This window comes from Myotis brandtii, unplaced genomic scaffold (genome assembly GCF_000412655.1).
Source record: "Myotis brandtii unplaced genomic scaffold, ASM41265v1 scaffold454, whole genome shotgun sequence".
NCBI classification, from domain to species: domain Eukaryota; kingdom Metazoa; phylum Chordata; class Mammalia; order Chiroptera; family Vespertilionidae; genus Myotis; species Myotis brandtii.
In genome coordinates this window covers 5831801-5847871 of record NW_005367354.1, presented here as the reverse complement: position 1 = coordinate 5847871, position 16071 = coordinate 5831801, and the positions used below count along the sequence as shown (strand labels likewise).

At 39.6% G+C, this 16071-nt stretch overlaps 1 protein-coding gene across 4 annotated transcripts in view; it reads right to left on the bottom strand.

Annotated features, from left to right (window-relative positions):
* Positions 1 to 6196: 6196 nt before the first annotated feature.
* Positions 6197 to 16071, bottom strand: part of PUM2 (pumilio RNA-binding family member 2) — a 55997-nt gene continuing 46122 nt past the window's right edge. For 2 of the 4 annotated variants that reach the window (XM_005874940.2, XM_014546692.1), the window contains 6 exons: positions 14107 to 14235; positions 12436 to 12573; positions 11647 to 11772; positions 11283 to 11404; positions 10540 to 10732; positions 6197 to 9161 (listed from right to left, as the gene is read on the bottom strand). In XM_005874940.2, coding sequence (XP_005875002.1) covers positions 9030 to 9161; positions 10540 to 10732; positions 11283 to 11404; positions 11647 to 11772; positions 12436 to 12573; positions 14107 to 14235 — 840 coding nt within the window. In that variant the 3' untranslated portion in view covers positions 6197 to 9029. Of the gene's footprint in view, positions 9162 to 10539; positions 10733 to 11282; positions 11405 to 11646; positions 11773 to 12435; positions 12574 to 14100; positions 14236 to 16071 lie in introns of all 4 variants that reach the window. The other 2 variants (XM_005874937.2, XM_005874942.2) reach the window with 1 other exon arrangement.

Here is a 16071-nt window from a genome sequence, read left to right as displayed (position 1 = left end):
CCCCCTCTTCCCCCTCCTCCTCCTCTCCTCCTCTTCCTCCTCCTTCTCCTTTCTGAGGAGGGCGGAGTACATTGCTTTGGTAAATGTGTCCAGAGCCCCAGTGATGCCCAGCTCCAGGAAGCAACACTCCCCGAGCCTTCCAGGTAAACTGGGATTCCTGGAATTGTACTCTCGGAGTTCGCATCTGCTGGCTCCCAGCCTGGATGGTGGCCCTGGAAGGGGGCCATGCAGCAGCGTGACAGCCACTGGAGGACCTACCGCGATCAGCCCAGATGCTGGAGATACACAAATAGAACATAAGATCCTCAAGTCCGAGGAGGTCGCACTCTTTGGAGAGAGACATATAAACAATCATAACACAAAGAAGTGCCTGTCACACCAGCCTGTATTCCCGGCAGCTGGAAGGGACAATGGATTCGGAATACAAAGAAAACCTTCCAGAAGATTCCAGGGAGAGGGAGAAGCCATCTGTGCTCAGATGAAGGAAGATGACTTGGGCCGTGGATTAGTTTCCTGTGGCTGCTGAAACACATTACTGACTACGAATGTCGATGAAAGGGAGCCACATACGAAACCTGACAAGCTCACAGGAGGCCCGTGTGGCGGCCTTACAGACTCAGAGACCAAGAGTAACCACATAGCACGGTCTGCACATTAAAATTCCTCGCTAAAGGCAGGTCAGGACTGGTAGTCACATCCTGGGCTTGTAGCTTCCTTGACAAAGGTCAGTCTTTCCCTTAAGTATGTCTGTCTACTGTCCTTTTGCATCTAAGATAACATGCCTTTGAAATCTTAGAGCACCCCTCAGGGCACACCCACACATCAGAGCAGGAGACCACACAATCCCTCACTGCTATCGTATTCCCGAATACCATCTCCACGTGCTGTAAATGGTAATTATTAACCATCCGCACTCACCAATATACTAGTAAAAGTACGTCTCTCCGTTTCACTTTTTAGCCAGGCCTAGAGATTTCCCCGCGTCGCCTTCTCCCACCCCCTTAATCTACCACCGATGAAGGTCATGTAACCCCTCTTACGTCTCCTCGTTTGACTCTAACATATAAAATAAGCTGCAAAACTGCCATTTCCAGGAGCATTTTCTCAATTCCTTGAGATTTTGTTTCCTGGCAGTTGTCAGCTTGGCTCAAATAAACTCATGAAAATTCTCTACAGGTTTGGACAGTTCTTACAGCAACAAAAAAACACTGTTTTATTCCTTTACTGCCTGGAAGCCAGAAATCCCAAATCAGTTTTACTGGGTCGAAACCAAGGGATCAGCAGGCCTGCACTCCCTCCAGAGGCTCTGAGAGAGAATCCGTTTCTCTCCCACCTTCCAGGGGCTGCCAGCATTCCTCAGCTTGTGGTGGCGTCACACGTACCTTAAGCGCCAACATCTTCATTCTCTTTCTGCGTTATCTTCACATCGCCGTCTCTTCTGTGATAAACACTCTCTCTTATAAGGATACAGGTGATTGCATTTAGAACCCACGTGGATAATCCCCCCATCTAAAGATGCTTACCTGAATCACATCTGCAAATCTGCAAAGACCCCTCCCCCCCCATTCTTATTTTCATTTTTTTTTTGTGTGTGTTTTTTTTTGCCATGGAAGGTAACATACACAAGTCCCAGAGATTGGGACATGGCTATTTTGGGGACCATTATTTAGCCAACCACCGGCAGATAGAGTAGAGCGAGGCCATGCCAGGTGGGAAACCCAGCAAAGAACAGGCAAGGAAGCAAGAAAGAGGTTCAGAATGTGCAGGAACTGGAGGGGATCTGCATGGCCTGGACAGGCCAGAGCACAGGCCCTTTGGCCAGAGCTGGGTCACATGGAGACAGCCTGTGTCACTTTGCGTGCCACCGGTGGATGGGCCTTGGCCAGAGGAGTCACTGACCTTTCAGAGCAGAGGAGGGACTCGATGACAAGGTCCACATGTTAGAAAGTCCTCTGCCACTGCAGGTGGGCACACAGGGAAGGCTGCAGAGGGAACGGACCAAGCCTGCCTTGAGGGGTGGCAGTGAAGACGGGGAGATGGGGAAGGGGCAGGAATGAAAACTATGGAAGAGGCAGAATGCAATTAGGCTTGGGGATGGATGAGGGCGAGGATGGGTGAGATTTTGAAAATCAGTGGTAGTATCTTTCCATCTGGTTTATGTTAACAGAGAGGCCAAATCGAGGGTGCAGTGGCTGCGGGGACTGGGGCAGCGCTGGGCACTGAAGTCTTTCGTTAGCTCCCCCCGGTGGCTCTTGACTCAGTTCTGGGTCATCTCCAGAGCAACCTTTGTTGGAGGCTTGGACCGGAAGCTCTTCTGAAGGTAGGTGTGCCGATGCCAGCCACACCCTCCCAGGTGTAATCTGGCTGATTCACCCTGAGCCACTTCCTAGGGTGGAGTGGCTTGCCACAAACCCCCCTTCCCCCCTTTCCTGGTCCTCCTGCCCAGGACCTGGTGTTTGAGAAGCTTCGGGCAGGCTGTGACTCAGCCCCCTGCTGGGAGGAAGTGCTGATTCCTTGCGCTTAGGGCAGGTAAACTGCAGGCCAGTTCTTTCTCACCTAGTTACCCTCTCAGCTAGCAATAGTATGCACTTTTCTCTTGCAAATTCTTAGCGGCTATTTTAGCTGTGTGTCCTTGAGCAAGTAACTTAACCTCTCTGTGCTTTAATTTGTTCCTCTATGAATTGGAGAAATGCTAGTGCTTACCTCAGAGAGTCGTTGTGAGGATTAAATAAGCACTGTGAAGGGCTAGTTCAGTACCTGGCACACAGGTAAGTGCTGCCTGAACCGTAGTGATGTTGAAGATGTGACCGTGGGACTGGGAGAGGCAGACACACTTGGGTTTGAACCTTAGTTTTACAATCCTCTCCCCATACAACCTGGGGGAAATCCCTGAAACAGTCTGGACTCAGATTGTGGCGATTAAGTGAACTAATGCACTTTACCTGGCATCAGACCAGGGAAATAGAAATAATTCTTAGAGAAGTTAGGCAATCTCAAGCCCCAGGAGAGACTCTGTAGTGGGTTCCGAAGGGATTCCTGAGCTCACAGTAGCCAGGCTGTAAAAGGCGTGATGTTATGTAGGAGCAGGTACCTGTGTGAGGTGAGCTTTACCTCCAGCCTCAGGATACCTATGCAAATTCACTCCTCAGCTAGATTCCCTCACAGAGACTGTATTAGGCAGAGGTTGCACACTGGTAGCCGGCAGCTCTGCATTTGGCCTGTAGACATTTGCTCTCACTGTGCTTAAAAGGAGACTTTTGCTGGGCCGTGTGGCTCAGTGGTTGAATGTCAACCCATGTACCAAAAGGTCCCTGGTTCGATTCCCGGTCAGGGCACATTGCTCGGGTTTCTGGGCTTGATGCCCAGCCGAGAGCCTGCAGGAGGCAGCCAACTGTGTTGATGTATTGATGCTTCTCTCTCTCCCTCTCCCTTCCTCTCTCTCTCAAACCAGTAACATTTCTTTCTTTTTTAAAAGGAGATTTCCATAAGGGAATTGCACAAAATCCAGCTTTCTAAATTTCCCCACTTGGCTATCACTATGGCTCAACTCTCAAGGCAGACACCTACCAATGATCCACGGTGGCTCTTTAACCAGCAAAACATTGATTTGTTGGCAGAACTCTCTTTCACTGAAGCATAACCACACAATAGAGGGGGCACTCACACTGCTCAGCAGAAAGGACTCAAGGGCTGGCTGTGAGGAATGGCAGAAACCAAGCGATGTCCTGACCAGTCTGACTTCCACGACATTTCAGCAGCTTTTGGGTCTCACATGCTTTTCCAGTGGCGCAGGTGTGTGTGTGTGTGTGTGTGTGTGTGTGTGTGTGTGTGTGTGTGTGTGTATCTCCACCACGCTGCTTTTGATTTCCTTTCATCTCCATTCTGGCAGCCGGATACCTCTGAGCAGAGCTTCTATTACTTATATTAGAACCAAGAAAAAATACTAAAATGCTGTAGTTACTTAATCATATCTTCAATAGTTTTCCTACTGAGTCAGTGATTTTTCTGCAACTTTAATCAAGAGCTTGTTTGCAGAAACATAAAGGAGCTCCAAACCAAATGTTTTGAGGCGGTTCTGTAGGCAAATTTAAAAAAAAAACAACCACAAAACTTTTTCGTTAACTCACTACAGCAGGAGTCAGAGTCCTCACTGGCCCTGTGTGTCACATATTCTCATTTAACCCTCACAATTTTAGGAGGTGGGTATCATTTCACTTTCCTACACCACCAGGAAACTAAGGCTTTAAAGATAAAACTGTTTGCCTAGTAATGTAAAAGCGAAAGGGTTTGGAACCTGGGCATTCTAATTCCAGAGTCCAAACTGATGCATTACACCCTGATGTCCAACAAAATTTGAACTAATGTTAGTTTAGCAAATTCCTCAATTACCAAGTAGAATACAGGGCAACTTCATTTGGCTTAAGATCCTGGTAAATAACTAGGAAAAAAATTTCCTATCCTATGTAAAAGTAAGAAATTGCCTACAGAATTTGGAGGTAGTAAAGTTCAACAAAATTTTAAGCTTGTATGATCTACTAGAGGCCCGGTGCACAAAATTTGTGCACTGGGGGGGGGGAGGGGGGGGGTCCCCCAGCCTGGCCTGTGCCCTCTTGCAGTCCGGGAGCCCTCCAGGGATGTCCGGGGAGTGGGCCTAAGCCGTCAGTTGGACATCATTAGCGCTGCTGCGGTGGGAGAGGCTCCTGCCACCGCCACTGTGCTTGCCAGCCGTGCGCTTAGCTTCTGGCTGAGTGGCGCTCCCCCTGTGGGAGCGCACTGACCACCAGGGGGCATCTCCTGCATTGTCTGTCCCAATGGTCAGTGCACATCATAGCGATGTCGGTCAATTTGCATGTTAGCCTTTTATTACATTGGGCTAGAGGCCAGATGCATGAAATTCGTGCAAGAGTAGGCCTTACATCCCCCAGCTGCTGGCACCGGCTTCCCTCGCAGCCCTGGCTTTGCCCGGAAGGTCATCCAGGACATCCAGTCTAATTAGCACATTACGCTTTTATTATTATACTGTAGCTGTTAGGTTCTTGGCATCAAGTATCCCTCAGATCCAATGTTCTGAGGGCAGTCAGGATATTATTCCTCCTTTACAGGTAACTTCAAGGCCTAGAACAGTGATGGCGAACCTATGACACGCGTGTCAGAGGTGACACGCCCACTCACTTTTTTGGTTGATTTTTGTTAAATGGCATTTAAATATATAAAATAAATATCAAAAACATAGTCTTTGTATATGTGACACAGCACCAGAGTTAAGTTAGAATTTTTCAAAATGCTGACACGCCGAGCTCAAAAGGTTCACCATCACTGTTCTAGAAGATTGTTTGCCCACATTCCTCAGGGCCCAACCTAGGCCTGCCTGCCTCCCTCCTTGGGAGCACCGGATGCCACAGAACTCCATTCCTTCTCACCTGTTTTCATAGATGAATTTACTGAAAGTTGGGGTACCAGCTCCCCCTCAGATATGTTAGTCGGGTCCTCCTAAGTAGGTAGACAGTGAATAGTGCTCCTTAGGGGTTTCTCTGCCCTCCCCCTAAACCTGTCTGAGAAACCAATCATGAGGGCAAGTAGAATACCACGCTTAGGTTACTAAGCAAAGAGCGGGAGGGTGTATTATTGACTTCCTTTTGAGAATCTTAATTTCATCACTACGAAATGGGTTAGGTCAACAATTTCATAAGGGTTGATTGCAGCTCAGAATAGAGCCAAATCAAGGTAACATGAAAACTGAGGATAAACAATGTGTACAATGAAAATTCCTTTTCCCTTTTATGTAATCTCCATTTTGGATGCTATCAAATTATGTGTGGTTTTTACTTTAAATAGCTATAGAAGGGATAGGAAAAGGGAAATATCATTAGCATTAGTTGTGAATTAGGTTCTAGGTATCTTTATTCTCAATTCTTAAGATCAATGAGGATTTAGAACTAGTACTACCCTGGGGTAAAGCACTGAACTTCTGAGTTCACAAACCCAAAATGTATAATCACTCTATGTAATTGGACAGAAATCCTGAAATTGATCAAAAGAGAGGACTGATACCATGAGAGGGATCAGTTGCTCCAGACTGGTGGCCATGCAATAAAAATATTTTTTGTTTTCCTTAAGTTAGAGTAAACTTGAACGGGCAATCTGAATTAAACTGAGGTACAAAGGGGTATTTTCTAGAGAAAAATACAAGACCAGATTTATTTCATACAATGTTATTCACACATTTTTCATTTTCTAATTTATACATAATATACAAAGAAGTGAAGATAACATTATTTCATATGAACCAATAAGAGCCAGGACTTAAGACAAACTGGTCCAGAAACAATCCATGTTGAAAGGAGACACTCAAGAGTGAAGCCTCAGTAGCTCTGCCCAGTTAAGTTCCTTTATTCTGAAAAGCCATTTTCAGATTTTGTCAAAGCTCCATGCCAACTTTTATTAAAATGAAATCCCAGGTGGGTACCAACAATGGCAGACCACACCAGGTCTACCATGACACATCCTTTTCTAGAACAGGCCCCAAGTACTGGGACGATTAGGTTGTCAGGACACAGGGGACCCTCAGGGCCCCAGAAGAGGGTTGCTTCCCAGTGTGCTCTTCTCTAGGACTTTCCTCATTTGCAGAGGTAACTGCCTGTGCCAACGGAGGCTACGGATAAAGGGAAATCAGGAATTCAACTGTGCAAATCCAAGAAAGTCACTACCAATCTCCAACAAGGACAACTTGGATCCTAAAACCATGAGCTGATTGATACTGGGAACAAAAATTGGACGCGGCGCCAAGACACTAAGGCTGGCAAAACAAAGGCGAGAAGGTGGGAGAGCAGCTTCGCAGGGGAAGCACTGCCACTGTGACTGGGACGTGATGAACCAGTGTGACTCTGAGAAGTGACAGTGACAAGTGGTTGGATTTAATGGCCTCAACATGGAATGTTGGGTTAAAAAAACAAGAGCAACTCAAATAAAATATGAAAAAGTATGCCTGGCATCCCAAACTTCATGCCATTATTTTTAGGTTCATGATATGAGCAGCTCAGGGATAAAACCTTTATATTCAATATTGTGCTCAGAAGATTGCTTTTCTTCTGCAGACTTCCTAGTAAAAATCCCTTACATGTTCCATCTAAAGAGATAGCATGGTTCATTAGTTTTCAGCACTAAACATAAGTGGGTCAACATAAATGTTTTATACAAAATACTGACTTCAACAAAATACAAAGCACTTTCTTTATCTTTCAGAAACTGAATATACAAAGCAAGTTTTTTTTCCAAAATATTTTCATAGGCAAAGGATTAAAAACGATTTTAATTATACACATATGGTCACAATTTTGCCTTAAAAAGATTGTTGGGAAATGTACATAAGGCCGCTTGTAAATGTACATCATGTTACTGTTATGTCTTATGTCCAGAGAAAAAAATGTTATCATACAGATTTGCTCTTACTTGGGAGTAGGCTATCCAAAAATACAGTACTCTTCTGTACAAAGAAAAAAGTCACATCACATTTGATAAGATGGAAAAAGCATTGGCCTCCATGTTAACCAAATATCTCAGTCCAATACTTTCTATTATGCACAATACCCTGACTTCTTGAAAGGGATCCAAATCCTAGCATGTCCATATTAACTATGTTATAAAACAAAATGTTTCTCATAATAATAAAAAGAAAGTTGGTTCATACTTCTGAAATCATATAAAGATAAAAAAATTTTAAAAAATCACTCTTGATTTGGAGAAATAAATTTACATTATACAACACTATATGCCAGGTCAAAGAGGGCAGGGACATAAATGTACACTAAAATGCAAATGTTTCCCAAAGAGATAAAACAAATTCCATTTACAGCATGATGGTTTACAAATGTACACCTGTACAACCAAGGAAAGCATTACTACTAAATTAGCAAGGCTTTTATAATAAACACTGAAACAAGATTTGCTTTTCCAAATTGTAAACTTACCATCTATTACTACACACACAATGCATATATTTATAGGAAGCAAAAAAGGCTATCTGAATATGTAATCATGCTTAAATGTTGAGCTATCAAATTCACTTTTCAGTGGCCCCCTTTTCACCTCTATCTGGTTCCTACTTTCTGAAATCTACTATGAAAAAGCAAAATAAAGCTCAACACTTCCTCAACATGTCCTTGTAATTCTATAAGCAAAACAATACACAAATTTCCACTCTTTCTCATTGCAAACCAAACCGAAAAGTTAAAATGGGACTTAACTTTCCGTTTAGTGCACTTAACTGGATGGAAGTGTCACCATGATTTTGTTTTTTGTTTTTTTCTATCTCTTACAACAATTACATATGTTAAGTATATACAATACTTCTGTACATTGCCAGAGACATTTTAGGGCAGTATTTGATTAAAACCACATCCACTGTAAATAATGTTAAGTTCTTTTCATCTCAAATCATTTAATTCTTATCTTACTTGCTGAATTTTATTTGCATGATAGATTGTGAATTACCAAAATACAACTTAACTTTTTAAAAATATTAATAATATTTATGTAGTTGATTGTTAATCTGTTATAAAAGGCTTCACACAAAGGACAAAAAAAAATGACTATATTTCTATATACATCTCTATAAACCTGTTGTGCTATGGGGTCCATAGACCTACCAGACTGCAAGCCAGTTTATTAAAAGAATACTGTACTTTTTCCTTTAAAAACTATTTTTGTGGCTTTACAAGGTAAAAATTTACAAAATATGTGACAGCTTTTTTTGATACAGTTACATCATATACAGGCATTCTGTGCTTTGCCAGCAATCCAATCTGATAGGTCTCCACTCAGGGCGAAATATCATTTATAATTCACCACTCCCACCCCCCAAATATACACAAGAACCTTAAAAAATTTACAAATGGATGAATAAAGTCAATAAATAGTTTTGCTTTAAAAAAAATTTTGAAGATTCATAGTTGAGTTGTGTTTTGATAATTCACAAAAGAAACGTTCTTTTCACGTGGTTATGGTTACATTATCTTCTTTCTCTTTTTTCTTTATAGCATTCCATTTGGTGGTCCTCCAATAGGCCCTAGATCTGGGCTATTCTTCAAATAGTATTTTTCCAACTTGGCCAGTATATGCTTCCCGTATGTGTATTTGCGCAAAGTAGTAATGTGAGGTCGAATCTGAAAAACAAATAATCTGCTTAGGATATGTTCTTTTAGTTTCTGATTTCTCAAAAAAAAGTGCCCCATAGCCAAGTAATTTAGAATAATAATTGGGATTTTCAAAGAATCGCAGAGGAGCTCTAAGCGCAGCAGGGGAGTATCTCTAGTGAGCTACCACAGTCTAGGAAGGCAGAATCTTACAACTTGAGACAGCTGGACAAAAATGCAATTCAAAATAAAGCAGAAAACATACGCAAATGGTCAGATGTGTGATGGCTACTACATTTAAGATGTTCAATATCTTACTAAATGTGTTAACACTAAAAATCTAATAGGTTTGAAAAAATAAATGAAAGAAATCATATTACCTTCCCATTTAGATCAGCAAGAACTTTATAAGTAATTGGTAGTTATGAGATAAATGTAAAACAGGTACCCTTTTCATATACTGACTAAATAGATGTGCAAACTGAGAGCAACATGGCAGTACCTATTAAAATATAAAATGTTTACATACCTTTACCAGCAATTCCACTCTAAATATTTCCCTTACAAAAACATTTATGCAAAGACATTCATATAAAGCACTGCTTATTACAGTTAAAATATTAGAAATTGCCCAGACAGCTTTGACCTCAATCAGGTCACCTCAATTCCCAGTCAGGGCACGTGCCCAGGTTGTGGGCTTGTACCAGTAGGGGACATGCAATGATCAATGATTCTCTTTCATCATTGATATTTCTATCTCTCTTTCTGAAAGGTAGTAAATCAATACATCAGCTGAAAAATGTTAAAAATCAGAAGGCCAAAAATATTTATGATCATACAAGATCATTTTCTCTTTAATATAAAGAGGAATCTAAAGAGGTTACATATGTTGTTCCATTTTTTAAATGATTAAGTTTAGAAAAAGATCAAGATATTTAAATATTATTTCCTCCAGTGTTCTTTTTAACAGATTTTCCTATGGAACTTGATGTCTTTACAAAATTATTAGATTCTAGGAAGAAGATAGAGAGAAAAAACAACTTAACTGATTTAAAACAATCAAACAAACATAAACTCTGTCCCTGGAAAATTTATTACGTTATTGAGAAAATCAATGTTCGACCCATGTAAAATGGCAAATCAAGTATACTGAAATAAGACAGGGAAGGGAAGAACAATGCTAAAGGTAGATAAACAGATAAGAAATGAATCTGATTTTACTGAGCACCTTACCTTAAGAATTTAATAAAGGGTACACTATACTAACCTAAAATCAGGGTATCATTACATTTCACCACCACCCCAGTTATAACATATATAAGGAAAATTAAAGCCTAGGGAAATTAGATGCATAGCCTAAAGCCACACAAATTGAATCAATTGTTTTCAGAGCTATTAAGTATATTACCTTGTGCATGATTATCTTTCTCTGAGCAGGTTCAGCCATATCAATCATCTTCTGAATCACATAATTGGCATACTGGTCCTTCATCATGGTGTATAAGGCACTGTGAGGACCGTCATTCTGGCAGCACACTTCATCAATCAGTAAAGCTCTCTCAGCACGGGAGGCATGAGTAACACACTTTTCTACTACATTGCTGAAAATTAAAGCACACACACAAAAAAACTATATTGTTACTCTTTTCTTTTAAGCAAAATGTCCTTGACTTTTGAAAGAATTTACTCAATACACTGGAAGAGAGAAGAATCAAGATGGGAATCTCTTGTAATTCTCTTACAATTACTTTTAAAACAAATTGACATCACAGAAGGACACATATTGGACTTCTACAAGTTTAATTATGGGTCTCTTAAAATCGTAATTAAATTGTAATTAATATTATAATTTTAAAACGGGGAAACTAGGTTATTAATAAGGTTTGAGACTTTCACAAACATGCACTAAATAAATTAAATTTGCATTTACTCAGAGGTCTTGGGGACATAATTTTCTAACTACAGATTTCAGAAATAGAAACTAATTTGTCATGTAGATTCTTTAAGAATAAAAGCAATGTTCTGCATGTCCTTTTTGACTCTACTAAAGAAAAGATTATATTTCAATGTTACGTTCTATATGCATTTCTGTGCTTACTAATAAAAACCAAAGAGTTGAAAGATCCTTAGAATTAGAAAATAATGCAATACCTGGCAAATTTGTGTTGACTCAGGGCTAATACCTTTCCTCTGATTTCGGAAACAATTTTGCTCTTGTCTTCAGGTCGACCATGTTCCAGTACATGCTGAATAACATAATTGCCATACTGATCCTAAGTACAGATATTTAAAATTTATTTTAAGTCATTCCTTAAGAATGATTATTCTTTAAAAAGATATTAACCATTTTTTCTAAAAAATACAGTAGTATGTAGTCAGGAGAGTACACTAGCTTTTGTCTCACTGTGTTTCTACAGTGTATTAACTTAAGAAAATTATTATATCTTAAAAAAAATAAATCAGAACCATTTAAATATATATATATAAACATTTCATATTATGAGGGAGCGTATACCTGGACCAACTGCTCAGTGTGTTGGTGGAGTTCTTCTAAGATAGGCAAAGTCTGCTCTGCAGTGCAGTGCTCTAGGATGCGCTGGATCACTCTGCACCCGTAAGGATGAGTTGAAAGTACAAACACCTTAAAAAAAATGGGAAGAATTAAAATTTCCTTTCTCTGACACGCTGAATTAATTTAAATAAAATGGTGGGGAATTCACATTTAATACATCATCAAATTTGTTTGGATTTTCCCATTGTAACACATATTCAATTTAAAAATGTGATTTTCAAATTGCATTAATCCATGGGGTGCTCAATTTAAGAGTTAACAGATATTTTGATTAAAAGGAACCTAAACAGAAGATGAAAGACATGTAATAATGAGGAGAAATGTACTGTGGGGTGAGGACAGTGCACACTGTAATTAGAAACTATTAATTACAATGTATTAGTTACTAATTAATACTTGTCTTTTATTATAAAGTTTTAAGTTTTCCTCACTCGTCTCCCAAGAAATTTGAAAAAAATTAGTGTACAATTCTAACAGGTTATCTTTACTTCTTAAAGTAATGTAATTAAACTCATATTTCTATTTCTCAGCTTCAAAAAAATGAAGGTATTGACTCACTCTGTAACAGAGGCAGAAATTAGTGTACATTCACTATTTTGTCCCCTATTTTTTATGTGAAAGTACTGGGAATTATCTTGTGACTGATGGAAAATGTGTTAACACTCAAAATCTAAAATGTGTGCTTCTACCCTGCTAACTAGGTAGAAGCCAAAAAAAAAAAAAAAATCTTACTTGTCCTTTGAAAGCATCAATGATGAATTGTAGTGACTGTGGCTGAACACATTCAATACATTTTTGTACAACATGGTTCCCATTCTGATCTTTCACACATTTGAGTACATGACCATCCAGCTCCTTTACCATTTCACTCTGCAGAAGAGAAGATGACATTTAAATAACTGCCTCATCAAACAACATAACAGGATTACAAATATTGAAATGAGAACAAAAGTATAATAAAAATTTTGTTTGCAGTTTTTCTCATATTAAAGTTTAACCCTCCCCCACAAAGTATAATTTGCAGAAGCCAATAAGGTGAAAATTACTAAAACATTTTGCAAGATTATAATTTGAATTATACTAGCTGAAATATAACCTAGTGATGAATTGGCCATATTTAAACTATCTTCACTGTGTACATCTTCTACTCATCTTTCTCAGCTGACAACTAATATAACTCATTCAGAACTTTTTCTCTACTTAGCACTACTCTTCCCCAAAATAATTATTTTAAATGATTGCATGAGTCCAGCAGCATGGCTCAGTGACTGAGCGTCTACTTATGAACCAGGAGGTCATGGCTCAATTCCCGGTTAGGGTACACGCCTAGGTTGCGGGCTCGATTCCCAGTAGAGGGTGTGCAGATGATTCTCTCTCATCATTGATGTTTTGATCTCTCTCTCCCTCTCTGAAATCAATAAAAAATACATATATATATATTCCAAAAACAATACCATTATTCATTAACTGGTTCATGTAAAGCTTACTCCCAAGAGTTTTATATTTTCAAATATTAAAGAAACTTAAAATAACTTTAAAGTATCTATACCAGTCTGAGACTGCAGAGAAGGTCTAAGGTACTACATCATCAAATTTGTTGATATTTCCCCATTGTAACATATATTCAATTTAAAAATTATTTTCATCAGTTATGAGAAAAATTCCAAGTATGTGATTTTCAAATTGCATTAATCCTTTAACTTAAAATGTTTAGATTTTCCATCCAAGATGTATCTTCTTTTAAAGAATATAAATCTTGTTAATTCTTAGGTTACTTTTCCTGTTGAGTGAGATTTATAAAAACTTCATTCTTATGATAGAAGTATAAATATAATCCAAATAAACATTGGAAATAGTAAAATGTATTCCCGATATGACAGAAAATCAAATAAGCAAGTGATAGCAAAAACACCCACTGTCTAGCACTCTGCTTATCACACAGTAGGTAATAAAATATCTTCATGAAAGAGATGAAATGATGAAGAAAATAGAGGGCAGAGCAAAGATCTGTTGTATAACTTTTTTTTTTTTAAATATAATTTTATTGATTTCAGAGAGAAAAGGAGAGGGAGAGAGAGATAGAAACATCAATGATGAGAGACAATCATTGATTGGCTGCCTCCTGCATGTCCCCCACTGGGGATTGAGCCCCCAACCCAGGCATGTGCTCTTGACTGGAATCGAACCTGGGACCTTCAGTCCGCAGGCCAACGCTTTATCCACTGAGCCAAACCAGCTGGGGCTGCTGTGTAACTTTTAATTAACAACTTACTGTTAAGACAGTTTAAAAATCTTTTAGTCTAACTGGAAACATGTAATATTTCACTCCAAGATTACTGTATGATAAAAAAAGTAATTTAAAAACTGAAAAAATACAAAAATTTTGTCTTAACTTACAATTACCTGTTGGTCAGATGAAATAGACTCTAATGCTTTCTGAATAACACGGCAGCCATACATCTGCAAGGCCAAGGGTAGAACATGACCACGAATACGAGTAGCCAGGGCTAATTTTTGATCCAAACTCCCAAACTGACAGAGAGGAAAATAATATTATTAAAAAGTGACCATAATGCTACTTTGCTAAACTTAAATAACCCACTGTTTGTAGCCTATTGAATCGACTTTTAAAATATCACATTTAGGTATTGTGAAGGGAGGAGGCATTTAGTTAAAAGTTAAGACAGACCCAGAGATGCTTAAAATGATGTGTATTACCTGCTCCGGGGTCAAAAATTTCTGTTATTAACATACACCTTCACTTTTCATTTCAAACCAACAGCCCTCATCTTTAATATAATAAATCTGAGCCATACATTCAGACTAGTTAATTCTCAACTATATTCTGACATAAACTACAACACAGATGTTTAATTATAAACTAATAATCATGTAAATTATAAAATAAACTAGAGGCCTGGTGTACGAATTTGTGCACGGGTGGGGTCTGGCCGGCCTGCCCCAATAGATCAGATTGAGCAGGGCCAGCTGGGGGGAGGGGCCTTGGATGGTTGGCCAGCTGGCACCGCACCCTGGTCGAACTCCTGGTTGAGGGGACAATTTGCATATTAGCCTTTTATTATATAGGAAAGATAATATCTAACAAATCCAAGTAAAGACTATCCTATTATTTACTGCTTCATCTAAGAGTTACTCCCAATGCTTTATATTTTCAGATATTAATCAGGATTAATATTAACATTCCATTTTAAGGTAGGCCCATACATTTATCTGTTGGACATTTGGGTTGTTTCCACCTTCTGGCTATTCTGTATAATACTGAAATGAAAACTCAGTGTTTGAGACCTTGTTTTCAATTCTTTGGGTATATACAGTATGGGGCAAAAGTAGGTTTACAGTTGTTCATATGGAAAATAATACAGTAATTAATAATACAAGAAAAACTGTTTTGCCTACTCACAATTATAAACATACTTTGCCCCATTCTGTATATATCTAGGAGCAAAATTGCTGGGTTGTATAGCAATTTTATATTTATTTTTGAGGAAATGCCAAACTGTTTTCCACAGCAGCTAAACCATTTTACATTTCCACCAACAATGTACAAGAATTATAACTTCTTCCCAGCTCCACCAACATTTGTTATTTTCCATTTTTAAAATTACAATCATCCTAATAAATGTAAAGTGAAATCTCACTGTGGTTTTGAAATGTTTCCCTAATAACTAAGGATGTTGAGCTTCTTTTTCTATACCTATTGGCATTTGTATATTGTCTATGAAAACATGTCTATTCAAGTCCTTTGTTCACTTTTTAATTGAGTTGTCTTTTTGAACTTTAGTTGTTCTTTAAATAGTGTGGATATAAAATATTTTATATGATTTGCAAATATTTCCACCCAAGCTCATATATTTTTATGTAAAAACTATAGGCCCGGTGTATGAATTCGTGCATGGGTGGGGTTCCTTGGCCTGGCTGGTGATCATGGCCTATTGGAGGGCCCACTGGCCCGGGGTAGGGACCCTGGGAAGTTGGCCAGCCAGGGGGAGGGGCCGTGGGACGTTGGCCACCTGGGCAGAGGGGCTGCGGGAAGTTGGTTGGCGGGTGGGAGGGAGGGGGCCCACAGGAGGTTGGCCGGCTGGGCCCCACCCCACCCCCGATTGGGACTGATGCGGGGACTGGCCGCCCAGGGGGAGGGGCTGAGGGAGGTTGGCCGGTTACAGGAGGTTGGCTGTGTGAGTGCACTGACCACCAGGGAGCAGCTCCTGTGTTGAGCGTCTGCCCCCTGGTGGTCAGTGCACATCATAGAGACTGGTTGTTCTAGTTGTTCTGGTTGTTTTGTTGTAAGGGTCGCTTAGGCTTTTATATATATAGACTAGAGGCCCAGTGCACAAAAATTTGTGCCAT